Consider the following 26736-nt stretch of genomic DNA (forward strand, 5'->3'; position numbering starts at 1 on the left):
GTAGCTATGGAACAACTCCTTTTTTTCCTCTCCCCCAGCCCCTGGCAACTGCCATCCACTTTCTGTTTCTAAGAGTTTGACTACTTTAGATACCTCATATAAGTGGTATTTGTCTTACATTTCTTAAGCCTTGTATTCTGGAAAATGTTTTCCTCATCTGAAAAAAATGGATAGAATACTAAAGAAGAACTACTGGTCTTAATGTGTCATTCACCTTCCCTAATTTTATTTAACAAATATTCACTAATGGTGTAATAAATATGACATGATGGAGTTACTAGGCTCAGTGGAATCTTTGTTATCTCAGATTTTCTCACCAAGGAATTTTGAAGTGGTTCATGGATTTAACATAACGTTGATTTCCACAGTTATTTATTATTTATCCAGTCTTTTAATATTTGCCACCAAAACGTTGTACGTGCAGTATTATTCATGCTGAGTTTCAAAATCATCACAAAAATAAGGCCTGAATGTAGTAAATACAGTAGCCAGTTTTTAACATGCATTTAAAGAGATAAGTCATCATAGCCCATCCTATGATGGCATGATAATTTCTAAGGGGACCTAGGATGCCCACGGCTGCACCTGCCTTAGAAGTCAAGAAGAACTGGTTTTCCAGAGTCCCTTCTCCAATTACTTTACATTTACCCTGGGGATCATTTCCAACTGGTATAGCTGTAGACCTTGGAACGCCATTCCTTGCATTCCGTAAATTCAAGAGACCCTGGGTTTCATAACCCTTGACTCTCCTCAGCCTCTCTCAGATCAAGGCAATGTTGCTGAAGACCACCACTTATGGAACATTTGGGGTTGTCTTTCTTTCTTTTCTTCCTTACCCCAAATCCACATGGCCTTTCTGAGAAAGGCTAACAGCGTCTCCCTATCTATAAGCCGCAGAAAGTCAAGTCCAGCTGCTGGCAAGGGCCTGTCCCTGAACTTGTCAGTTTCTTCCTTGCCTTCCCACCTCCTGCTTGCAGCCCAGCCAAAGGAAGCCTTCTGCCTCTTTTTTGGTAAAAAGCCTCTGAGAGAAGCATTTGAGCACCTACTCCAGCCAGAAAGACCACGGACGCCTGGGCTCCAAAGACCTCTGAAATGATACTGGCATCTAGACTTTTCCAGGGAGGCACAGCTGTCCTTCCAATTCTCCCTACAAAGGTCTGTGGTCTTTCTTACAAGCTGACACCTTCTGCTGACTCAGACGCTTTATCAAATGCTCTTTGCCACCAGGAAAGTTGGAAAGGTTTAATACTGTACACTCTGGGGCAAATTTCTCCAGAATTAACATTTTGTTTTCTCCCTGCCACCAGACCCATCATCTTCCCAAGGGCTAGGGCCCTCCCAGAGAAAGCTCTGTGTCCTACAATCTGCAACGATAAAACTGTGCTTGGGGAAGTGGATTATGTTTACAATGATGGTCATCACTCCAGCCCCTAGAATGTTTGAAAAACAAAAATAAGCTTTGCAAGTTGCCTAAGTTCTGCAGAATCAGCAGGCCCCTGCTGGGACCAATCAAGAAGTGCCTTTGGAAGAGATACTGACTCATTCTTTCCAACGTGCTGATTGGCTGTGAGGGATGGGCGGGGCTACTGCCTGTGTCTGGCTTCCCATAGGTGAATGAAAGTTAAGGTGGGCCTCCAGCTAGATTTTGTCCCGTGACAAGTAGGAATGTCTTGGGGACTTTTTTTTTTCTGCTCCGGAGGCCCAGGCTCAAGGCAAATTATAAGTGGGAAATCAATTTGAAGGAAAGAAATTTGAACTAAGTTAAGGTGCCACGTCCTGGGAGAGAAGCCCAGGCCTATCTGAAGCCTGCATAACTCAGGGGGGCTTGATTTAAGGAAGGGGGGGGGGTACTAGATTTTTTTTTTAAGCGAAGGGGGTTACAGTGAGTACAGGTAGGAAGTGAAACTGGTACTACTACCCAAAACAGGCCATCAGAGAAAGAAAAAATGATGGAGGGCAAAATGTACTCTCGGTATTTTTAATTTTGTAAAGCCTTTTAATGACTTCTTCAAGGCCAAACACCTGCAGCAGAGGTGTAATTCTGATTGATTAAGGGGGCTTTTGGTAAGCCCTAGAATGAAATTACTCTATTACTAATCCAGCAAAGAGGGAACCCACTATGCCCCGGTTTACCATCCTTTGCCGGTTCCTTTCTGCTGGGCATAAAACCATGCTCACCAATCCCACCTAAAACAGGAGACAAGGAGCCCGGCGTTTTGTGCAAGCAGGGGCTGTAACTGCCCTCCTGTTCTGCCCCAAGACGAAACAGGACTCTTGGCAGCCGAGGGAGGCGTAAGAAGTCTTTCTGGACCCAGTGCGAGCATCGTGAGGAGCTAAGGCATTTATTGGGCCGACCAAGCGGGCTCCGAGGGGGTCGAGAGCGCACAGAGGTCCAGGATGGGCTTGCTGAAGGGCCTCCTCCGAGCAAGGAAACTGCTGCTGGTCATCTCGGTGCCGCTCCTGCTGCTGCCTCTGCCCATGCTCCACTCCAGCAGCGTGAGTACTGGCCTGTCCCCTCCTGGGGCCGGTGGGTCAGGTGGGAGGTCAAGGAGGGGTGGTGGCTGGAGGGAAAGGGCTGCTTGTGCAGTTCCTCTGTGCTTTTCTGTGCATTTGAAGAAATGGAAGTGTTTTCCTGGAGGATGCTAAAGTACTTTCTTCCTAAAAACTGCCCTTTTCATCCCTCTATCTCATTCCCGGTGTCCCATCCAATGCCCCCCATCCAGGAGTGAGGTTAGAGGAGAGGCCGCTGAGCTGCCTGATGTGTGTTCCACAAATCAGTGGCCAGCCTTCCCTAGCAGCAGGGATGGGCCCATGGGCCCATAAGAAGAAGGACACCCAGCCTCCCGTAGTTGTCAGGGCTCAACATGTGACCATCTGTCTGTGAGAGCAAGTGGAGATGCAGGAAGGCCTCCCTTTGATGACAATGAGGAGAAGATGGGGAAGGGAGGAGACTGGGGACGCAGGACTGGGGTGGGGTGAAGTGGGGTGTGGCCCGGAGGGGCCTCTCCTGCACCTCAGTGGGAGAGCCACGGGCTCTGATAACCAGGCTTTGAACGTTCATCTCCAAAGTTCCCTCTGAACTTTGAACTGAAAACAGAGTTCAGCATCTCGGCTTGCCCCGGTCCCCAGCATAACGCCCTTTATTTGTATCCTCTGTGTTCTTGAAGGAGAGACAGCAAATGACATGATAGAAAAAGAAGCAAGAGCCCTTAACTCTAGACCATGACCTAATTTTTGACCAGTTTGTGTGAGCAGAGAAGCCCCAACTTTTGCTCTATACTCATCTTGCTTCTCACACCATCACTTGCCTCCCTTCCCTCCTTGCTCTCTCCTCTCGCTCTCTCCCCTCCTCCCTCTCCTCCTCCTGCTGCTCCTCCTCCTCCTCCTCCTCCTCCGCCTTTTCCTTCTCCTCCCCTCAGCGGCTTTAACCTCCCCCCGCCCCACTACCCTTGAGACTTGAGGAAAAATAAACTACGGGAGGTTGATGGCGTTGGTGGGCGGGGAAGAGTGCCTTCCACCCATGGCCCTGAGTAACTTGGTAACCAAGATTAAATTGTAACGTTACATAGAGGGGATTAGGATGCTGCTTCTTAAAAACAAACTGGCTTCGATCTTTAGTAAAATAAACACCCCCAGAGCGCCAAGGAGACTGATTAAAACCGTGCTGGGATTAGCAGACAGTGATTACTGCTGACAGATTTCTTGGCCTGTACACTACTCAATTTTCTGCTTTATCCAAATGAGCTGATTTTTTTTCATGTGTGTTTTTTTTTTTTTTTTCTTCTCAACACTAGATGGATTTCAGGGAATGCTAACGGAAGACTCACTGCCCTCTTCTCCATGGCAGTATCAGGCACTCCCTGTGACCTCCTAAATTAGCCCCATCCTTGGGGACCCTGACTCTAGAATGCAGTGTTCCCCACATTTCATTTGGGGACCCTGTCTTTGAGCTTCTTAGTTACCAATGGCTAGTGAGAAGTAGCCACAAAAAGGAAAAAACAATTAGTGAAATTGGCAAAATAATCTATACATTTGAGGGGAAAGGGATGTGGTGGGGGGAAAAGAGGAGAGGGACGGAAGGACAGGGTGCCTATACTCTTGTTTGCTTCTGTCAATCATTTTTGAAGAGATTTTTAAAGCTGGACCTACAAAGACCAAAAAGTAATGCCCTATCTTGACCTAGCCCCTTCTTTCAGGCTGAGTTCCACCTTAGGACAGGGTTTCTCAAGAGCCAAACTAGTGACACTTGGGGCCAGATAATTATTTGTGGTGGGGGCAGGGCTGTCCCCTGTATTGTTGGATGTTTAGCAGCATCCCATTAGGTGCCAGTAGCACACATTGTCCCTGCCCACCCCCCAATGGTGACAGCCAGCAATGCTTTCAGATATTATCAAAAATCTCCTGGGGGGCAGAATTGTCCCCAGTTGAGAACCAGTGCCTTAAGAATATAGAAATACGGTACCTCAGAGCTTTCCAGTCAGTGCACATGGGTTAGTGGCGGGCAGATGTCTTGACCCCCATATCTCTTGGGACAGCTAGATAAAGCTTGGGTGGCTGATGCCCTCAGAACTGGACGGACGCAGCCTATTTGCCACCTGCCCCAGCGTGCCCTGCAAAGATGAGTTCTCTGTGTGTCACAGTGTCAACAAAAGCCCTGCTCTTCTTCCTCTATGGTGATGTAAATCGGTGCCCGCTGTAGGCAGAAACCAACCCGTAGGATGGCTCTCCCCATTCCTCCACCTTGCTTCAAACCTTTAGATTCTGATATTTAATCCTGAAGATTCCTAAATGGACTTGTCTGCTCTGGGCTGGAGCTGAGAGAAGTAACCTTGGCAGAAGCTGCTGGCCTCCAGTTCTGATGGTTCTTCAAAGTGACAGGCTACATTTTGGGAAGGGTTAGAATGACCCTTTTTCCTGCCCAGTGCTTTAAAACTAGGGGCCCAGACTCAGCTTACCATATTACAGAAGAAAAGCGTACAAGATGGGGTGTCCATAGCTAAGTCCTGCTTCAGTGTCGCCGGGGGGATAAAAATTACACCCAACTCCCAAGGTAAATTTCAAAAAGGCTTCCCGGTCATTTATGACAGCAGGGTCACAGACCACAAGCCCCTTTCAGTGAAGTTTGGATGGGATATCACTGGGGTGGCTGAACTCCATGGAAAAGGAGAGCAGAGGCATGCAGCTATTACCGTGTTTCCCCGAAAATAAGACCTCACTGGAAAATAAGCCCTAGCACGATTTTTCAGGATGATATCCCCTGAATATAAGCCCTAATGTGTCTTTTGGAGCAAACAGCTTAATATAAGGCCCGATCTTATTTTCGGGGGAACACGGCAGTAGCAGTCAGGAAACTTCTGATATGGGGAAACGCTACTTTTGAACACTCTCCCTTATTTGTAAACAGGAGCAGAAAAACAATTGACAACATTATCCCTGAAAGTCACTGTCTGAATACTTACCAGCCCCTACACACCAGCTGAGCAGTGGCAGTGATAAGGGGCCTGGGATTCTCAGAATATTTTCTCCAGTAGATAAGAGACCTGTGGGCCAGCAGAGGGGCCCAATTCACTTCAATCAACATTGACTGACTGATTGATTGATTGATTGATTGATTGATTGATTGATTGAGCTACCCCCAACACTAGCCAGATGTGGGGACACAAGACTTCTGCAATCAAACTTCGTAGAATATTTTGGGGTGTCTAAACATAAGCTTGCCTGTTGAATTTTGAGAAGGTCGAGAAGTGGCAAAAGGAAATTTATGTAAATTCCACAAGTGAACTGAGTGAGAAATATATGGAAAGACCCTCTGATGGTCTAGTCTTTTGGCCTTTTTTCTGCTCTAAGGAAAGTCCAGATAACAATGATGGTAGATTATCCTGTTCTCAGTACTGATGGATGAATGTGGCTTGGTGACTTCCTCCAGTAACCTATTCTAATTCTTAACAACAGTTACAATAAAAAAGTTGACTTTGGATTACCCAAATTCTCCTAATTCAAACCAAAATGGTGCCTGGTACAGGGAAAGTTTTTGTGTCTCATTCTCAGTCTGTCTGTCTCCCTGTCTCCTCTCCCTTAACTAGTGGCCTTGTAATGACCAGGACAAGAAAGACTGAAGGTTCTCAGGAAGGAGTAAGCACTTCTCAGTGAGGGACAGATATTCTGTCCCCTTTATCTTCAACTGGAGTTACGACCTGCCATTCTGTTTCTTTCCCAGAAAATAGATGGGAATAAGTGGACGCAAGTGAGCTAAAGGGCTTTGAACTCCTTTAGGTCGTTTTATTTCCACAACAAAGGGTGTATTTCTCTAAATTGCATTCTTTTCCAAGTGGAACCTTTTTATTTTTCCACGATTGATTCTGTTGTCTTATCAGCACTTTCAAAAAATTTTAACTTCTCTCTGATCTTTTGGCCCCCAGAGGAATTCTCAGTGGGAGCTACAGTCAACAATGGCTGGGGCCGGTTCCCACTTCTCAAGCCCTGAGCCTGTAACCCACATCAGGAAAGAGCAGGTCCCATCCAGCCAAGCAGGGTTAATCACTCCCGATGCCCCTCCCTGATCATGGCGGCCCTTTGTAATTTTTGTGCAAGAGTGTCAGGACACATGTTCTGAACCCAGGGGAGAGATAAACAGAACGAGATTTGTCAGGTTTCTTGATCACCAGCCAGCCTCAGGGCAGGTCAGACCTGAGCCCAGATGGTTTAGAACTATGTATAAATTGAGGAACCCACAGCCAGCTTGGATCTTCTATACAGCAACCCTCCGAGCCCATTGTTAAGGCCCTTGGATGGCGACCTCTCCCTAAAGTAAGCCAGTGACTTTTCTCAACACCATGAAATCAGTGCCATGCCAGGCAACTGACATTCCTGGAAGCCAACGTGAAGGAGGGCTGATTTTGTATAAGAATGCTGTACTAATTTGTTCTTTGCACCCAGGGGTTGTGCCACCAGCAAAGGGAGTGCGCTGGGGAAACCACTGGTACATTTCCAGGCCTTCCCTCCAGTTGGCAGCACTCTTTATCCCCTTCGTCAGAAGATGCTTCCATGTGCATTCCACCAAGAGGTGGAATGGAGTCCCAGACCAATGAGAGCCAGACACTGCTTAGGGCACTGGTTCTCCACCAGGGACCATTTCCCCACAAAGGGACATCTGGCGATGTCTAGAGACATCTTTGGTTGTCACAGTTAGGGAGGTGAAACTGACATCAACGGGTAGAGGCCAGAGATGCTGCTAACATCTTACAATGCACAGGACGGCCCCCATAGCAAGGAATTAGCCAGCGCCCAATGGGCCCATCTCAGCGCACCTGTGAACAAATTACACAGATCGATGCCTACCTTTATCTACCCCCAAGATCCTCTAGTGTGCCATCAACTTGACACCAAAATATCCTGGCCCAGTCCGAGTTAAAGCTGGGAACTCTGCCTTTAGTACAGTATATGATCGTGGCTCTGAACACGGCGGTTAGATTCGGTCCCCACTCTTCAGTGTCAGGAACCAGCCGAGCTGTGATGTCCTAACAGTCCCATGGCCACCCTGCTGCAAACCACTGCAAACCACATGCCAAGCATCTGTTCGTCCAAGGAGCAGCCATGACGTCCCACACCCATGGATGCGTCCCACACATATCCACCACACTCCCTGGCCAGGCGTGGCCTTGTACCTGCTAAGACTGGGTCCCAGTGCCCATATCTGAGTCCGGGGGCCGCTGCCGCTGCCCTGGGTCTCATCTGGTTCTCAGTGGCAGTGGCTGTCCTCTGACTAACTGCCCTCTTCCCTCCCCTTCCAGGAGGCTGCGTGTGCATACGTGCTGATCGTGACGGCTGTGTACTGGGTGTCTGAGGCGGTGCCTCTCGGAGCTGCAGCCCTGGTGCCCGCCTTCCTCTACCCATTCTTCGGAGTCCTCCGATCCAGCGAGGTCAGACCCCTTATGGCCCAGCCCCCTACTCGGGTCCCTGCCAGGCCAGAGACAGAGGGCTCCAGGTGAAGGGAGATGCGCAAGGCACTTGAGGACAAGGCTTTGTCACCCTCCGGAAAACCACTTAGCACCAAGCCTTTGCACGGGCTGTTCCAGACCCCGAGTTCCTCTCCTTCCACCCATGACCCGTCTCCCTCAAACTGCCCCTTTCAGGAGTTTGCGAGGGTAGCATGACCGTGAGGAGATAGGAAGATTGTCTGGTAAAGCGTTAGGCATTGTTATCGCTGGGGCCGGAGACAAAAAGCAATGGGAGAGCCAGAGGGCAAGTTTGATCATTTGAGGTGAAAAATCCTACCCCATCAGTCCGATAAGCTACTGATGATATTTAGTAATTGGGTTACAGGGAGCAGCGTGGGCCAAGCCTGCTGCACTCAGATGTGAAGGAAATGCTGTTAAGATAGAGGGCATGGGGCATTGCTCTTTGTGAGCTATTTAACTTTGCAGACAGAGAAAACACCTCTTCCACAACCACCGGCCGGCCCCCTGCACCAGCGTGTGCCATGGCTCACCGGGAAAAGCTAGGCTGGCATCAGCAGGAGCCCCTATTCCAGATGCATCATCTGCTTGTCACCCCCCAAACCCACCGTGTGCTTGCCCAGCCCCTTCCCATGACTCAGGCTGTTCTTCTACCTTGGAAAGTTCTCTCCAATTCCTTCAACCTTTAAAATCCAACCCAGTTACCCTCTGCAGTGAAGTCTCTCCAAAGACCTTGGCTAAAAGTGTTGTTTCCTTCCCTTGGAGCCTATCTGATGTCTTCTTTAAATGGTACATGAGCTACACCAGATACAAACTTTCACCAGACATGTCCTTTCTCCACCAAGACCCAGGCCCTCTAGGATGTAAGAAGTCCATGGCAGGTGTGTGCGCAGGTCATCGTGTTAGCCCTTAGTTAGCGTTTCTTGATTGCAATGTTTCTTGATGGTGTATCAATAGTGTACTTTCCATATGAAGGTACGCATGGGAATAAGGTCAGTGTGACTCGAGGACTCTGGCTTTTGTCCCTCATGTTGTTCACTCAACATTCAGAAAGCGATTTTCTGAGTTCTGTATCTACCATGTGCAACATAGGATGTAATAGGGACCCTGAGGGTGACAAACATGAAACACATAAAGTCTGTCCTCTTGAATCTCACAGCTGAGGCTTCTGAGTTTCCCATTGTGGGCTAGATGTGTGCCTATAAGTGGTTCCTTTTTATAGTGACCTATTGGTCAGCAGGTATTGTGAGTCTGCTACGTGCAAAGCTTAGACTGCCTTCTCTCTGTGGAACTCAGGTCCTGAAATCATAAAAATGACTCCTGACCTTGAGAAGTTTCTATTCCACTAGATAGAAAAAAACAGAAGACCCTCAGTTTCTGGCATTGCGGAGGATTTACGCAACTCCCCATGAGGGAGTGTTCTAGATAAATGAGATTTACCCTGTCAAGTGTCCAAACTTTACATTGATCACTTTTTGATTCAAGTCTTTCTAAAAGGCTTTCTAATTTCCCTGGTCTTTATGTTCAACAGAAGTTGCCGAACATAAATTAACTTTTTCTTTGGAGCCTACAGAGTTTGGGGGGAAAAAAAAATCTCAATCAGAGGAGCGAATGTGGGCTGGATGATAGCACAGTTGAGTAACTTGAGTGCTGGTTAAACAGCTGAACCTAAAGAAACTTGAGTAACACATTGACATCGGACTGGAGACAGAGCTCAGATGAAAACATAAACGGCATGCTTTCAGGTTTGCAGAGGACTCAAAGAGGCATGGGCTAGCTAATGTATGGTGACAGAATCAATGTTCACAGGGTGAGACAATGAACTAAAGCTGACAAAAATAAAGTGTAATAAGGATAAATGTTAGCAGTCCGTGTGAAAAAGACCCTTGGCTTTTAGTTGAGTACAAACTCAGCACGAGTCATCTACCAGCTCACTGTGGCTGCCAACATTTCGAGCATTTATTATTTAACAGGCGCTATGGGAGTTCCTTTACGTGTACTATACCATTTAATCCTCTATAAAGTGGCTGTTGTTTTTACCTTCCATTTACAGAGAAGGGAACTGAAGTTCAGAGAGGTTAAGTAACTTATTGGAGGTCACGCAGCTAGTAAGTCGTAGAACTTGAACCCAGGACAGTATGATCCCAGAATCTGTGCCCCTAACCACTGGTATATGTACTGAAATCTGCTGAATTAATAAACAAATGTGTCCAGAGCATCAGGTTCTGCGTAGGGAGCTCATTCAGGGGTGGGTAGCCAAGATACCAAAAAGCGAGAACTAGAATGTCAGTTACATGAGGAATGAAGAGAAAACTCAAAAAGGGTGTCATTTCTGGCTTCTACAGGGCAACACACCAGGCTCACAGGTCAAAGCTGAACCCAAGAGTAAAAGCACCATAAGGGAGATTCCCTCTCAGAATGAGGGAAGCTTGAAAGGGGCTGCCATGTGTGGTCCTGGTGGCCCATCCCCGGAAGTACAATCCAGACGACCCTGTCAGGGATGCTGGATGTCGGCTCTTGGAAGAGGGGTTGAAGTCTCAGGGCCCTTTGACTTCAGGATTCTATGATTTTCTTGTGGGCACCCAGCCAGGTCTTCACTCCACTGGTATTCAGACCCCAGTCGTGTATTTTAAATTTGTTTTGTTTTGTTTTGTCGCCATTGTGACTCTCACTACTGTCCTTGTATCGGCTTCTAAAGTCCTCTAAGCCCTTCTAGTGTGTTGCCATATCCTGGGACAGTCAGTCTAGCTAAGATTTACCGTTTATAGGAGAGGGGCATAGACGTGGGGGCAAAGGGGTTCTCTGAGGGGAGTCGACAGCCTGGTTTGAATGCTGGGGCCTGGTATACCTCCAGGATGCCCAGGGTCAGGAACTCTTCCCGGGGTGATTACCTCTGCTCTCACCAGCACACACATACACACACACACACACACACACTCCGCTGTCTCCGGGGTCCTGCACTGCAGGTCTCTGGCAAGTCTTCTTCAGATTCCAGTTCCTTCCAGGTCAAGAGAGGCAGTGAGGCAGCTCCGGCTGCGATAACAAAACAGCCACTGCAGCCAAGTGACACTTGAGACTGATGTCATGAATCTGCCTCCCTGTTTGTTCCTGATCTTTCTGACCCACTGGATTCCTCTGACTTTCTCTGTTTGTTTAAACCTAGGGGCATTTCATATACCACTCTCTACTCTGCCCTTTTGGCCTCTACTCACCATGGAGGCTGACCCGCCCCTGCATACAGGCCTGGGGGGGTGTAGGCCGAGCATCTGGGCCTGGCCACCTGCCAGAACCCAGGCTTCCCATGACCCACAGCCAGCCAGACACTGCCCAGAGCTGAGCTCCACACCCACACCTTACTTGGGGACTGGAACAGGAACCTACAGCTCTCACAGCCTTTTGAAGACAAGCAGTGTTTCTGAGAGAAGACCTATTCCCTAAGAATGAACCAAACCTTTGTCCCTGGGCTCAAAGCCCAACCCGGTTTCTCCCACTGGGGCAGTTCATGCAGTCCCAGAGAAACTGGGGGCACTTTATGTCAGCATTTCCAGCTATGCAGGACCTGAGCCAACTTCTGGGCCAGGTCAGCACCCATCTGGGCTCTCTGCTTTAGACTCCCCTAGGGTAGGGTTTGCAAAAGGTGTTTTTTAAAGCAACAAAACCTTTTCTTTAAACCAAATCTTAGGAGACTCAATACATGCAACTGATGGAAGAGGGAGTCCTACTCCAGTTGGGGGTGGGGACCCAGAGCCCTGGCTGTTAGGGCCCTTCTCACAGGATCCCCTGAATTTTCAGAGGCAGTGAGTGTGGTTTGAAAGCCTCTGCCATTATATCAGGTGGTTTAGGTGACTAGGAGGAATCCACATTCACTTACCCAGCAGAAGCAGCATTTCTGCCCCGAGGGAAAGGCTGAGAGCCAGACACACTAGATGTGGCTGCATGGCTGGGGAACTGGCTGGAACGGTGTACTGTCGGACTCCAGCTCTGATGGGGAACCAGTCCAGACATCCCCTCCTGGGGTCTACAGGATTTCACTGCAAAATTGTTCAGATGAACCAAAAAAGCCTCAAAAGAGGCCCATTGCCAGAGGCCACCACTGGTCTCTTGACGGGTTGTGACATTACTGCCATTTGAAGAGGCTGACTCACAGCTGACTAGCAAAGAGCCTGGGTCAGAGGTCAGCTGCAGGGTGCTGATTGGTCGCCTTCCTGAGGGGCCCCAGCCAGTGCCACCAAATGCCTGCATCAGGAGAACAGACACAGTCAGACCCACATATCCTACTGGTCCCTGGCTGCCTCCACCATGAGCAAGTACAGTGGCCGTGCAGAAAGGGTCAGGATCCAAGCTGGGAGTTGGGCTGCACTGAGTTTGAATCCGCTTTGTCACTAACCAGTCTTGAGCAAGTTGTGTAACCTCTCTAACCTGCCATTTACTCATTTGAAAACTGAGAGTAATAGAAACTCCTACCTCCTGGGGAGTGGTGAGGATTTTAGACTATTCTGAGTGAGGTGGTACCTATCACAGCACCCGGTTTATGGGCCTGAGGACTGGTTGATCGGTCACCGTCTTCCCTTGATGGGAATGGCAGGGAGGGAAACGCACATTCTTACTGAGAAAACACTGAGCTGAGGTTAACAGCCAGATTTCCATTTTCCTCAAACTTCTAGGAATAGAGCGGCATCTCCCCTCTGCCCTCTCCCCTAAAAAAAAAAAAAACAAAACTTTTGTAAAAACTAAAAACCGAATATATCTAGAGAGCAGTAAATAATTCTGTGTCTCTAAAAGCTCATCGCTAACAGATGTCACAGGCAATTCACTAACAACGAACTGGAGAGTTAACAGACTACATCATCAGCATTTAGGTCCTTGGGCCTCTCGGTCCAGGCTGGGGCAGAAAGCTGTTGCGATACATTCACCCTTCACTTAAGGAAATTTGGAGGAATCTTAGCCTTTTAGGTCCACCTTCCTCCTTGTTATTTCACTTCTTTCTCTTATTCCCTCATTCGATCACGCTGGCACACCTGATACCTAATCCTCAGTTTCACCGTGAAGCTGTCTGTCTTTTCTTACTTTCCTTAATGATTGTGATAACATTGATTAAGGACTTCCTATGTGCCGGGCACTGTTCTATAATAAGAGCCCACATGCATGATCTTACTGAAGGCCTGAGTCATGATGGATTAAATGAGCTACGTGTCATCACTGCCACCACCAAAAAGGTTGGAGGGACGAGTCACAAGTGTTCAGTAGATTGTCCAACAGCGTACAGCTCACGTGGCCAATCCGACATGCAGCCAACAAAGCAACCACTCAAATCCGGGCAGTCTGAAGTCCAGAACCCATGCTCCAAACCGCTATACTCTGCTCCACCTTTGCAAAAGCAGTCTCCTTGTGCCCATCTCTTCTAAAACACAGTGCAGAGACACCGCTGCTCTCGAAGCTCAGTGATTTGGCAAACAGAAAACCACACAGCAGAAAAGCAGGAAGGCAATACAACCGCCAATGCAAGTGTCACAAAACCCATGCCGTGCATTCTACTCGTGGGAGGAGCTCGCATTTTAAAATCTATTTTCTTTCTGTAGCTAATCCTAACAAGCTTTGTTTTCAAGTTTCCCAACTCACAGAATATTCGTCTTGGAAATTAGATAGTGGGGGGAAAGAATGCTTATGGCAAGAGTGAGTACAAAACACATTTTAGAAAATAATTAAGATCACCCTCAAGAATCCAGGAACTCTGGTGTTGCCTGAGGGGTTCTGAGTAACCAAAGTTTTACTGTAAAAGAAAATGGGCTAGACAGCTAACAACCACCACCGTTGGACGGGATTTTGATTTATAAAAGCAAAAAGGCAGCCTTGTGCCTGGGCCCACTCTGTGTGCTAATGGCCTCAGGACCACTTAGTAACAGGAAGTACCTCCAGAAATCCTGGCTGTCAGCGTGGTGGCCATGCTAGCTGGTTTGCATATGTCATTTAATCTTCATAACAGCTTTACAAATGGTAGGGACTCACATAATCCTCATTTATTTATAGATGAGCAAAATGAAGCCCACCGAGGTGGAATAACTTGCCCAGGGTCACACAGCCAAGCTCTGCGTGCCCTCATTCTTCACAACTTGACTACATGACCTCGTAATCACAAACGACACCCAGGCTCACTGCCCAAGCACATGGCATTGCTTACAAGGGGGCAGGGAGGGCACTGGAATAGACCTGAGCCCACCAAACACCAAATAAGAAAGCACAGAGGCAATATGCCGCTAAAGCTGGTCCTGGGCCCATGTACTTAGGGTCAGTGTCAGGACTTCCCTCCTTCGTAGACAGAGGAAATTAAAACACCAATTCTACCACAAAGCTGTCTCCTCGATATTCTGGGAAGGGAAGGGTGCAGTCAGAAAGGTCCTAGGACCACAGTTTAGCTGTAGCCCTCAGGCATCCCAGAGGTGCTTCCACCTCCCGCTATGGGGCAGCATCTCCACCCTTGGGCAGGCCCCAGAGTTACAAGCCCAGCAGAGCAGGGGGCCATCTCTGCACCGGGGAGCTGGGGTTGAGGACCAGAACTGGATTAACCAGAAGCAGAGGGCTCTTCCTCCAGGAAATGGTCACCGAGAGGGCAGATGTGCCTTCTACACAAACCTCATCAACCAGACAACGAAGTCACTGTGAGACAAGATAAGAGGGAAACGGAGCAGACTGTCTTTGACCTTTACATAACCAAAGTGCTACGTGCGGAGTTTAAAAAATCAAATACTGAAAAGCTCGCAGTGAAAAACTAGCAGTCTCCTTCCCCGCCCCTCCCCAAGTTCCACCTACCCCCATCCAGAGTCAGTATCTTTTAAATGTGTTAACCGCTTCTTCTAGTATGAAGCTCCACTTTCCTATATGTATTCTGATTTTAATTCTTCAGTTAGCACTTTTAGACATTATTAGTTGACTCCCTATTATAGCAGATGAGAACACCCCCCTTCATCCTCCCGAGATAAGGTATATCACAATTTTGTTACTTTAATAATCAAGTGTAACAGTGTGATTATGTAAATATGGTTTACTTAAACACTATATATTTCACATTTCCTTTTCTGTTCAATCTTAATTTTTCTTGCAGATAAAAATGTTCTTGTTCTTCTTACTTTAAGAGGGTTTTTAAATGAGAAGTTAAACTTTCTTTTTATATCTTTTCCTCTTGATTTCTCTCATGGTTCCATTGTGGGGAACAATTCTCACGTCTGTGACAAATATCTATTGAGCATCTACTTTTGTGTATTTTTCTACTAGGTGTTAAGAGATAGAGAAACAAACGTGGTGCTTGGCCTTTTGCAGCCTAAAATTTAGTTGAGAAACAAGAGAGGTTCACTTAAAAAAAAAAAAAAAAAAAAAAAAACAGTGCAAGCATGAGGCAACAATTCCAGCTTTGCCCTAAGTGCTCTCTGAGGTGTGGAATTAATGATGCCTGCAGGGAATGTTCTGGAATCAGAGGCTAGAGTCACAAGGAAGGTTTTCTGGAGGACACCAGGCCTGAACTGGGCTTTGAAGTCTGATCAGTCTGTACAAGCAGAGATGAGAAGGGAATGTTGCAATTGAGGGAGGAAATCAGTGACGAGTTGGTCCACGGACCCCAAGTATATGAAATATGTTTTTAACAGACCTAAGTCTCAATTTCCTCATCATTAAAAAGTGAGAAGTTGATAACTGGTACTGTGGTTGTGTAAGAAAAAACCCCTATTCTTAGGTAACATACACTGAACTGTTTAGGGGTAAAGGGCCAAATGTATGTAACTTATTCTCAAATGGTTCAGAAAAAAAATATGTAGACAGACAGGTAGTGTACGGGTGTTCCTCATACTATTATCATTTTTGGAACTCTTTGGAACTTTGGGTCATTTGGAGTTATTTAAATTGAAATAAATATTTTTTTAAGGTTTAAAGCTAGTTATAAAGATACCCTCAAGAACTCTATCCTAAGGAAATAATCACATTTATGTAAGGTTAACAATTTAAGCAGAAAATTATTCTTTGCTCCATTTGTAGTAGCAAAAACAAAAACAAAACACCTAAAAACCTAAATATTCAACAAAAAGAAAAGGCCAAATAAGTTTATGGTACATTATGCTGCCATTAACGTATTTTTGCAATAAATTTAAATCTCATAAGAAAATTATTAGGGTTTGATGTAAAATGAAAAACAAAAGCAGGATATAAAACTGTACATACTGTATAAATCCAATTATGACATTAAAAAGTTGAAGAAAATATACCATAGTATTAACACTAGTAGGATTAAGGGGAATTTTATCTTTAAATGTCTATATTTTGAAGTTTTCCATCATGATCATGTATTGATTTTCTAATAAAAAATGAACATAATTTCCCGAAAAGCTAAAGAAAAATGAGATTTGGGGACAAACCCAGGGTTATTTGGATAATTTTTAAGGATTAAGATAAAATTACAAGTATGTTCATTCTTTGAATTTATATCATAACTAAATAAGTGTTTTTATACCTTTAAAAAAATGGAGAAGAATATCTCTACCCTATGGGGTTATTGGCAGGATTAAAAGAAATATCTTTGTAAAGTTCTTAGTATAGGGCCCACCCAAGGTAGTATGCATGTGTGTATATATATATATAAATTTAAAAAATACGTATATTTTAAATAGATATAAAACAGTTGGCTATTTTAATAGCCCTCATCTCCCTGCTTCTTGTTGGCCCAGCCTGTGGTTGAAAATGAGTTTTACGGTGCGGGGATGGTGGGGGGGAGGCTGGCCCGCGCTCCCCGCTGGGGCTGGGCCCCGGGTGGGCAGCAGGTGACCGCACTGGCCTCCCGCAGGTGGCAGCCGAGTACTTCAAGAACACCACGCTGCTGTTGGTGGGCGTCATCTGCGTGGCGGCCGCCGTGGAGAAGTGGAACCTGCATAAGCGCATCGCTCTGCGCATGGTCATAATGGCCGGAGCCAAGCCAGGCATGTAAGTCGCACGTGGAGCCTCCAGCCGGTAGTGCCTGCCCCCAGCTCCCAGAGGGCCAAAGAGCACGTCCACTTCAGGTTGTTTTCCTACCAATGACGATGGGATGGGCCACGCAGCTCCCACCTTTCCCTCCAGCGAAAGGGCCTATGACCATGGGATAGAGTTGAGTGTGTGATTCTGGTGTCACTTATTGTCACAGTCCAAATAATTTAGCTGAGCAACCTAGGCTGCAAGGGCAGCAGGTTATAAAATATAAGGGACTCATCAGGTAAAAACAAGATGGACCAACATAAATTGTTTAGGAGACCTGAAGTTTTCCTCCCATCCACCTTGAGTTTTTGTTGTCACTGGTTCAGATCACGGACCTGTGAGACGGGTCGCGTTTGACCCGGTGTCTGCAGTGCCCTCAGTGGCTTCCCCTTTTCCTCTCTGCTGTCAAGAAGGCCAGTGAGAGATTCACGGCCCTGGGGAATGTGAAAGGAAAGCAGGATTGACAGTTTGGGGTTAACCTCACCCCTGCTCCACTGGATAACCCTGCCCTTATTTTCCCATTGGAGAAGCCTTCTCCCCTCCTTCTAGTTTACCACTTTCTTGCTATATTTTATTTAAGCTGCCCTGACTCCTCTGGGCGTCAAATAGGGTCTACACAATCATATGGGATTGGTTTTCAACATTAGTCATTACAGGAATACAGGTTTTGCTTAAATGCATGCTCCTGTCTCCCACTTAACTGCAGCTCAATTCAGCGTAATTCACCCCTCATTCGTAATAATCTCGTACCCCACACGCAACCTCCTAGGCACATAGTGGCATTTCCTCGCATCATGTTGGGACTCTGAAGCTCTTTAAAACCTCTTGTACTAACCTCAAGAATTTATATCCTATTGTGTTTCCACTCATCTCTATTTATCTCATTCCCCCACAAGTGTCCACCCCCTGTGGTGCTCTCTGTCCTAGCGTGTGGGGGGCAGGCAAACTCGTGTCACTGTAGCCTAAACAAACACACCATCAGGACTTTGGCCTACCGAGACATCGGCCACATGTCAGATGTGTGGTCCCCAACTGTGCAGTGATCCCACCTAAAGTAATAAACACGGAAGTCTTTATGGAGGCTTATCTTCTGGAAATGAGAACCATGTCTGTACAAACACACACAGCACGTTTCAAAGTCAAGGAGAAATAGCTGGAGAGTTACCGTGCTTAGTGTTTTCCTCCGAGCATTGGCTCTTTAAGTTACCAGCGGAGAAAGTGCACACCATGGTGTGGACACTTCTGTGACTTCAGGGGCTGTACTTTCAGCAGGTTGACAGTGGGACAGTGGGTAGAATTGTGAGCTCCACCATTGGTCTCTGTCTGGTCACTAATATAATAACTACTGTGACAGGGCTGCAAAGCAAGGGATGTCATGGTACTCAAGAAGTGCTGGCTGCCAGGGCAAAACCAGAATTCCTTTATGCACACAAAACACACATTGTCACCAAGATAGTCTGCAGAGACGAGCGATCACTAAATCCATGCCCCCTGACTCCACTCCCAGAGCTGTTTTTTGCTTAAAGGCTTCCTTCTGGCTAAGGCCACTAGTGCATGAAGTGTGATTCATTCACTCAACAAATATTTATTGACTGTTTCCTCTGTGCCAGCCATGGGAGTGCAGCGCTGAATGTATGACAGACATACAACCCCAGTTTTCTGGGTAAACAGCCCCGGTTTGCTAGGCCAGGACCATCGGATTGGGCAGAGCACCCGCCACCCCCACCCCACCCACAGGAGCCCTGGGAGGGCGGCATCCGGGCCTGGGAGATGGCCCTGCTGTCGGCGCTCTGCCCAGCCCTGCCTGCCTTCCAGGCTGCTGCTGTGCTTCATGTGCTGCACCACGCTGCTGTCCATGTGGCTCTCCAACACGTCCACCACCGCCATGGTGATGCCCATCGTGGAGGCCGTGCTGCAGGAGCTGATCAGCGCCGAGGAGGAGCAGCTCGTGGCCAGCAGCGCCGGCACCGAAGATGCCGAGCCCATCAGTACAGTTTGCTGGAGTTTCTCTACCCTTTGCCCCGCTGCCCTCCTCTTGTGACACTGCCCAGCTGGGTGCCTGCCCCCACGACCCCTCACCTGTGCGCCTCCCCTCCATCCCCTACTAGCCCTTGTCGCTCTTCTCCCCACTGCCAGCTCTTCCTTCTTCCCCCACTTAGAGCAGCCACCCCTGCTCCCTTCTCCCAAATGGTCAAGGCTCAGGGCCACCCTCAGGTCCACCATGCCTTGCGGGGAGGCGAGAGGGCAGGGAGTCGTCAGGCACCAGCCTCCAGCAGGAGCCTTTATGCCCTATGTCCCCTCACAGCCCTGAGCCCCTGAGCCCGAGCCCTGCCCTACAGGGTCAGGTCCGGCCTCCACCTCTCACTTCCTGCTTTCCTTTGCTGCTATAGGTCTTGAGGTCAACAACAGCCAACCTTCTCTGGAACTCATCTTTGTCAGTGAAGAGTGAGTATGACGGCTTTCCTCCCAGACAGCCTGTCTAGGTCCGTTCCCAGGCCAGGAAAGCTGGGACCTGGGCCCAAAAACAGCTCTTTTAGACGTATAAGCCATGCTCACATCTTGCCACACCACCACCTCCCCAAACCCCGATTTCCTCTCCAGACCCAGGAACCACTTGCCAAGATCTTGAGGGTAACCCCTTAACCATAGGGGCTGGCGTGATGAGGGAAGAGAGAAAAGACCACACTGAATCTGAGGCAGTGTGTGGACTGCCTGTATATCTGCCAACTAGAATTCCATCTAAACCAACGTCCCTCTTAGGAGAATAATACATTTAATCCATTAATGGAAAAACACTCACATAATAGATGTCACTGGAGATTCTTAGATAATCACAGAATGTTATTAGGTATGGTCTTACTAGATCGGGTCTTGTGAGATATGGAAAAAAAAAAAACTAGATGACAGGTCGGAGCTTAAAGGACAGTTGTTGAGAGAGCCATTTGATGATGACAAGATGCTAGAAAAGGAGAAGTCTCTGACACTCATGTGAGTGGAGATCCACTAACAGATCATTTCTGTTGGCAATTTGATAGCAAAATGTGGTCTGCAAGGTATTCCTTGGGTATGACACTTTAAAAATTACATTTGTACTAGAGCTCAGTTTTGCAATTTGCTCTTTTCATAAAAAAATGGAGCCCTCCCGTTGAGCGAAATGAGCATATGCAATGGGACAGACACAGAAGGCTGCCATCAGGAAACGGCTTTCGTTTCCTCCCACCACTGTCTCCCATCACAGCACATTGGATTTCCCTCCCCGGCCCTTGATGAGCGCTCAGACAAGTCCCACGGGTCTGCTGGTTCCTGTCAGACATTAGAACGATCTCACTTTCAGACATTCAGCAGCCGAGTCCAGTCCCACAACAAAACTTCAATCTCATCTAGAGCTTCTCCCCACCTCCTCTCAGGCTCACGCCCACCTCCCTTCTGCCCAGGTCTGCAGAGCAAAAGGCAAAAGCAAACGGGAGAGAGTTGACCCCTGTCTCACTCTTCCTCCACCACCCTCTTCTCCTTTGTCCTCCCCCAATTCACTCTGCTGCCCTGACTTGTCCAGGGTGAGGGCAGAGGCTATAAGCTTCATCTTTGAAGGGGCCAAAAGGGTCTAGGGCTGCAAGCCTTGCCGATCGGGGCGTCCCCTTGAGGCTGCCTCTGCATAGCCCTGGGCCTGATGGCGGTGAGGCACTTGGACGACCGCTCCTGCCCGCTCCCTGGTTCTGTGCTCTGGTGGTTCACCCCACCCCCACCCCAGCGCCTTGGTGCCGGGGTTGCTTCTGCCTCTGGGGCAGGCCCTTTTCAAGGTGGCTGTAGCCCAGCTGCCTGACAAGACTCTTGAACTCTGAAAGCACAGGCTGCCCCCATGGCAGGGGGTCTTTCTCCTCACTCTGGCCTCTCTGGCAGGGCCCAATGGCCTTTGTTCTTTTCCAGACAAAAATATGTGTCCCCAAACTCCAAAGAGAAAGCTCAAGTTGTCCCTAGAACTCTCTCAGCACTGGTGGGAGCCAGCGCTGCTGGCAGTGAGGACGACCAGCGCCACCTCCCATGCTTGTGAGGGGTTCTTTGCCGGCCATCCTCACCCAGCTTGGGACAGAGGGAGGGGAAACATTGTGCCACTCTATCTGCTCCTTACAGGCTAATGATGCTCTCCAAAGAATGCTTCCCTCTGAACCCCCACTGACTCCTTAGCCTTCCCTGGTGATGAGTGAGAACCACAGGACCCCAAGCCCTACATGTGGGTCCAACACCCCTCATTTGTCTTCTCAGTGGGTGAGCTTGCGCACCCACTGTCCTCAGAACTAAGACCAACCAGAAACAGCCACTGAATACTCAGTTTGCCGGCAATGCTGACAGTTCAATTCTCACCTTCCTCTCTACTCAAGGCAAAGGCTGGGGACTGACAGGTACGGGGGAGACTCAGTACGCACATTTGGCTGCCATGCCATCCCCCACCCTCGAGGGGCAGGTACTGACCAGAAACTCTCCTCTATGTTCTTGTTCTCACTCGCCTCTCACCTTGTGGAATCGGCCTTCCCTGCTCCTATTACCTCAGAGAAGCATTTCACACCTTTCTCCTTCTAGATAGTGACCTCCAGAGTCAGCCAGTGAGCAGGGGTCTGAGGCCCAGGCAGGCGGAGATGGGGTCCTATCTGGCACCACCACTGAGCGCCCCACAGCTCTCAGGAAGCTAGTGCCCTGTCTCTGCCTAGTTTCCTATGCTTCGTGCACCACGGACCTGTTATGAGGCTACACAGCGCCGTAAGGGTTAAAGTCCCGATGTGAGTGCCAAGCACCTAATAAGCACTCGTGTTAGCGACTATTAGGAGTATCGGTTCTGCTTCAAAGGAAATGCTCTGTGTCCCCACCAATCCTGACAGCATCTCTGGAAGGTCTGGAAGACAGGGGTGAGGTTAGGCTTCTCGGAAAACCGGAGTCTAGAGGGGTCCCTGAAACCAGTCACCGATGTGTGGGGGGAGTTCCCATCTCCTGACATCTGGGCCACTTCTGACTTTCCTGCTTCCTTCACTTTGTTCCAGCACCACTACTACAGACTCCACTTCTCTGATGCAGAACAAGGTATGGCGTTGGGTTTTTCTTGTGCTCTGAGATACAGTGGTACCTCGGTTTTCTAACGTAATCCATTCCAGAAGACTGTTCGAGTTCTGAGACGTTCGAAAACTGAGGCACGGTTTCCCCATAGAAAGCAATGCAAAATGGATTAATCCATTCCAGACCTTTAAAATCAACCCCTAAAACTGCAAATTTAGCATGAATTTTACTATCTAATGATACCATAGATCCATAAAATTTACAGCGTTCATAAACCGAAATGTTCATCAATGGAGACATTTAAATACTGAGGTACCACTGTACTTGAAAGTCCCTCAGGGTAACTGTGACAGAGATGCCTGACAACTTGTCCTAGAGCCCCGTGGCCTCCACTGAGAGCTAAGAGGTGGTCACTGGGCCTGGACGGGCTCCTGGCGAGGGTCATGTAGCCCCAAAGCCCAGCCCTGAGCACTGGGCAAAGCCCCCTAAGGTCCCGGTTGACCTTTCCCACAGAAACTTAATACTCAGCCGTCCAGCTTATCCTGGGTCTCAGATTCATCCTTAGAATTTCTTTCAGGGGCATTCCATTTACAAAAATCTTATTCCAAGAAGGGACACATTTACCTGCACGCTGCTCCCTGGCCAACCCCTCCCCTGAAGCTGGCTTTACATCTCTTCGTACCTCAGTCCAAACTGCGGGTTTTATTGTGGTGCAATTTCTGTTTTCATTTTGTGTTAAAGAACAATGAAGGATTCTTCATTAGCTGATGAAGTTCCAGAAAGCCGAGCTCTCCTATAAAGACAGTGCCATATTCCGCCCACATTCAAAAGCCTCTTCATATGAGGAGTTTGATACCAGGCGGATGGGACCGTGTGAGATGGAGGCAGGCACGGGGGATGGCTGCCCACTGTGGATGCCCTCCCTGGGTCCTGGTCTCCAGTCCCCTCGGTGCTGAGGCATGAGGTGCCTCTGGGATGGTGAGGTGGCACTTCTCAAGGCCCACCCCACATCCTCTTTCTGACAGCATGATGGTCTTTGTCCCCACAGAACCTGAATGGCGTGTCCACAGTCACCAAACCCGTCAAAACAGCAAAGCACCAGAGCAAGAAGCAGCCCCCATCCCAGGTAATTAAACTGCATCTCCTGACCCTGTTTCCTACACGAAATGCCTTGAGCTTCCCTAGGGAAACTGGTCTTGAAGTTGTGAGGGCGTCAGGCTAGTGAGCTGTCACCGGGCCCTCGTTATCCACATGCAGGTCTGGCCCTGCGTGTGCCACGCATGTTAGGATACAACACCTAACTCTCTGTTGACTCGGCAAGTCGTTCTGCCATCTGAGCCCCCGTTTCTTCAAGTACAAAGCTGAGGATTGCTCTAGATCAGAGGTGTTCAAAGTATGCCTCAAAGGTGCTTCAGGGACACTGCAAATATTTTATTTGAAGATCCTGAGATTTTAAGGCAACTGCTTGTCTCTGAGAATGGGACGTTCCTGGCACTGTACCACTGAAACAAAATGCAGAAGTGAAATAGATGTGGACGCTGGTGTAAAACCACAGCTGTCACTTATCACCCGTGACGCACCGTTTTGTGTTCGTCAAAATGATCTCAATTACTTAACATCCATCCTCATCATACATGTCGCCATTTATTAAACACTTATGCTGTCCCTTTTCCCCATGGCTGTCCTGTGATCTGGCCTGCTGACTTCTGCACTAGGCCGCTCTGAGTCTCATGAAGACTCCCTGAGGGGTGGCCAGGCCTGCGGGGCAAAGGGCACATGCTTCTTTACTTTATACTTGAGACCAGAGGATAGTAACCTCCGACCCTGATGGCCATCATCTGGACCAAGCAGGGCCTGAGAGGACCACAGCAAGGCTGAGGCTTATAGGCAAGGAGGTGGGGGGAAGTGGGGAGGAAACACCAACAGGCGAAAAGGAAAAATGAGTGAGGAAGGAAGGAAGGAGAGCGTCACATATTTCAACCCTCTGCCCAATGAAAGCTGGATTCCTTCTGTCATCCAAGGCTTATTTTTTTTTTTTAGTCATGGCCCAGTTGGGATTGTCCTTCTAACTCCACATAGGCCAACCATCTTCTATTTGTTATTCAGACACAAAAGTGGAGAACAACCACTTTTACTGGAGTTCAAGGAAATGACAGAATGTGCTGTTAGTAACAACCTTAACAGCCACAAAAATAATAGCTTACCATTCATGAAATGCCAGGAAGTATTCTAAGTGCTACATATGTATGTTTGTATGTATTACTTCATCTTCTCTTCATAACAATCTGGCAGAGAAAGTAGGATTTTCCCCATTTTACAGAAGACCCTGCAATTCGGAGGGGCCGCCCAAGTTGGAAAATGGTAGAACTGGCATTGGGATTTGTCTCTGTGACACCCTTCCCCCTGCACCGTTGCCCGTTTTTTACACTTTATGTGCCGGACAACCCGAGCGGGGTTGGAGAGACCCAGTGATTTTCCTTTGGTAGGAAAAGCCACCAGTCCTGAGCCCCAGCGCCAAGACCCAGGGAGTCAACAGGAAGTACAAGTCCCAGCACGACCAGATGATCTGCAAGGGCCTCTCTCTGAGCATATCCTACGCGGCTACCATCGGGGGCCTGACCACCATCATTGGCACCTCTACCAGCCTCATCTTCCTGGAGCATTTCAACAAGTGAGTCATTCACTCGGTCAACACATGCTTACGAACCATTCACTCCACGTCAGGCACGGGGCTGAGGGCTAAGGATACAGCAGAAAATGGGGCCAGGACAGCTTCTGTACCGAGAGGGAAAAGAGACAATCAGCTGATTGCCGTTGAATGTGACGTGTCGGGCAGGATGCTGCTGGGAGAGCCCCCCTGGGGGAGGTCACTCAGTCTCAATGCCTCCCCAGAGAGGCGACGAGGGACGTAGGCCTGAAATATGAGTGGGAGTAAACTGGATGCAGGGAGATTTTCCAGACAAAGAAAACAGTGTGTCGGAGGGTTCAGAGCAAGAGAGCAGAGCACATGAGAGAAGATGAAAGAGGGCAGAAGGGGGCCCGGGAGGTGGACAAGCGACCACGACAGGCCTCGCAGGCCCTCTAAGGAACTTGTATTTCATCCCAGAGGCCGTGAGGAACCTTTGAAGAAGTTTAGGCAGGAAGGGAGATGATCAGATTTATAGTTTTGAAAACTCATTTTGGATGTTAGAAATGCAGAATGGACTGGAGAAAGCAGGCAGCAGGAAGACAGTTTAGGACGCTGGTGCACATGCCCAGGAGAGAGCTGATGGCGGCCTGCAGGGAAGTGAAAGTGGGGAGGAGAAATGGTCAGACTTGAGAGATATTAAGAGGTAGACTTGACAGGCCTTGGAAGGACTAGAAAGAAGGTGAAGCCAAATCTAATTGTCAGGCTTATGGCTTCTGCAGCTGGGGAAACAGAGTTGCCCTGGACCTAAATGAGGGGACCAATGAGGAAAGGGTGACGTAGAGATTGCGATGTCCAGTTAAGAAACAGAGACCTGAACCTCAAGAGAAATTTTAGGCAAAAGGCATAGACGTGGCTAGATTTGCAGTGGCCTGCAGAGCTGTCTTCATGGACATGCAATGTGTGCGGTCACCCAGGGCCACCAAGCTTGCCTGATGCTCTGCTGTCACCAACCTGAAATTCTTAAGAATTTTTGAACAAGAGGCCCCACATTTGCACGGGGCCCCACAAATGAGATGGTAGTCGGTTCTAGTCGTGTGCATATAAACTGAAGTCATAAGAGTGAAGGGGATTACTCGGGACAACACACAGAGTAAGTAGAGCAGGGGGCATACATAGTAAGTTCAGGCATTTAAAGCAGACCACAAAAGAGAGAATAAAACAGGAAAGACAGGAAAGAGAAAAATCTAGTGTCATTCTACCCAAGGAAGAAAGAGATTCGAGGGGGAAGGAGTGGTCCAGAGTGTTTATAGTTGCTTGAATGATCAAGCAAAATAAGGCCAAAACTGTATCCATTCGATTTGGTGACATGGAGGTTACAGGTGACCTAGGCAAGAGCAGTTTGGTTAAGTGATGGGAAAGAAGCCAAATTTCAGTGAGTTGAAGAGTAAGATGGAGGTGAGGAAAGGGAGAGTTGGCTGTGAAGGGAAGAGAGATATGGGGTGGTAATAAAGGGAGGTAAAAAAGAGAGAGTCAAGTAGGGGTTTTAGGATGGAGGTCATTTAGATGCCGATAGGGACGATCCAGATGAGAGGATCATTAAAGACTTGGGGGGGGGGGGGGGTGACTGATAGAGTGATATCACTGAGAAAATAGAAGGAATGGGATCCAGAGCAGAGTGAAGAAATTAAGCATGGACAAGAGACACACAGCTTTCGTTTTAGTGGGAAAGAGAAAAAGGAAAGAAAAAGGGAGGAGGAAGAAGGGAGAAGTAAGGAAATGGAAGTTTAAGACTCCATTCCCCAGGGTCTGAGTTTCATGGACTCAGAAGGGCCCAAGGGTAAAGGAACACAGGCATTATCTAGACTAGCCATGGCTTACACAGGGTGCAGGCTCGCTCCCCAGGACACCCCCCTCTGTTCCTGGGCTGCAAGTGAGTCCCAGCTCTGCCCGATGCTGAATGAGGACTCCTCTGGGCAACCTCCCTAGCACCCTACGACGGCAGATAAAAGACCTGGAGAGCCCAAGTCTTGGTTTTCCTATGCGCACAGTTAACACCTGGAACCTTCATGAGATGCTAGAGGCTGAAGTTTTCTGGAACTGATGCCCCGTGTCCCCCAA

At 48.3% G+C, this 26736-nt stretch overlaps 1 protein-coding gene across 2 annotated transcripts in view; it reads left to right on the top strand.

Moving 5' to 3' along the window:
• Nucleotides 1–1647: 1647 nt before the first annotated feature.
• SLC13A4 (solute carrier family 13 member 4) overlaps nt 1648–26736 on the top strand; it is a 37292-nt gene continuing 12203 nt past the window's right edge. For both annotated transcript variants that reach the window (XM_019750649.3, XM_019750657.3), the window contains exons 1-8: nt 1648–2496; nt 7791–7919; nt 16780–16916; nt 18762–18934; nt 19337–19391; nt 21977–22016; nt 23038–23115; nt 24476–24660. In XM_019750649.3, the coding sequence (XP_019606208.3) occupies nt 2398–2496; nt 7791–7919; nt 16780–16916; nt 18762–18934; nt 19337–19391; nt 21977–22016; nt 23038–23115; nt 24476–24660 (896 nt within the window). In that variant the 5' untranslated portion in view covers nt 1648–2397. The remainder of the gene's footprint in view (nt 2497–7790; nt 7920–16779; nt 16917–18761; nt 18935–19336; nt 19392–21976; nt 22017–23037; nt 23116–24475; nt 24661–26736) is intronic.

The sequence above is a fragment of the Rhinolophus sinicus genome, chromosome 8 (assembly GCF_057876585.1).
Source record: "Rhinolophus sinicus isolate RSI-liver-muscle chromosome 8, RSI-T2T, whole genome shotgun sequence".
Taxonomy (NCBI): domain Eukaryota; kingdom Metazoa; phylum Chordata; class Mammalia; order Chiroptera; family Rhinolophidae; genus Rhinolophus; species Rhinolophus sinicus.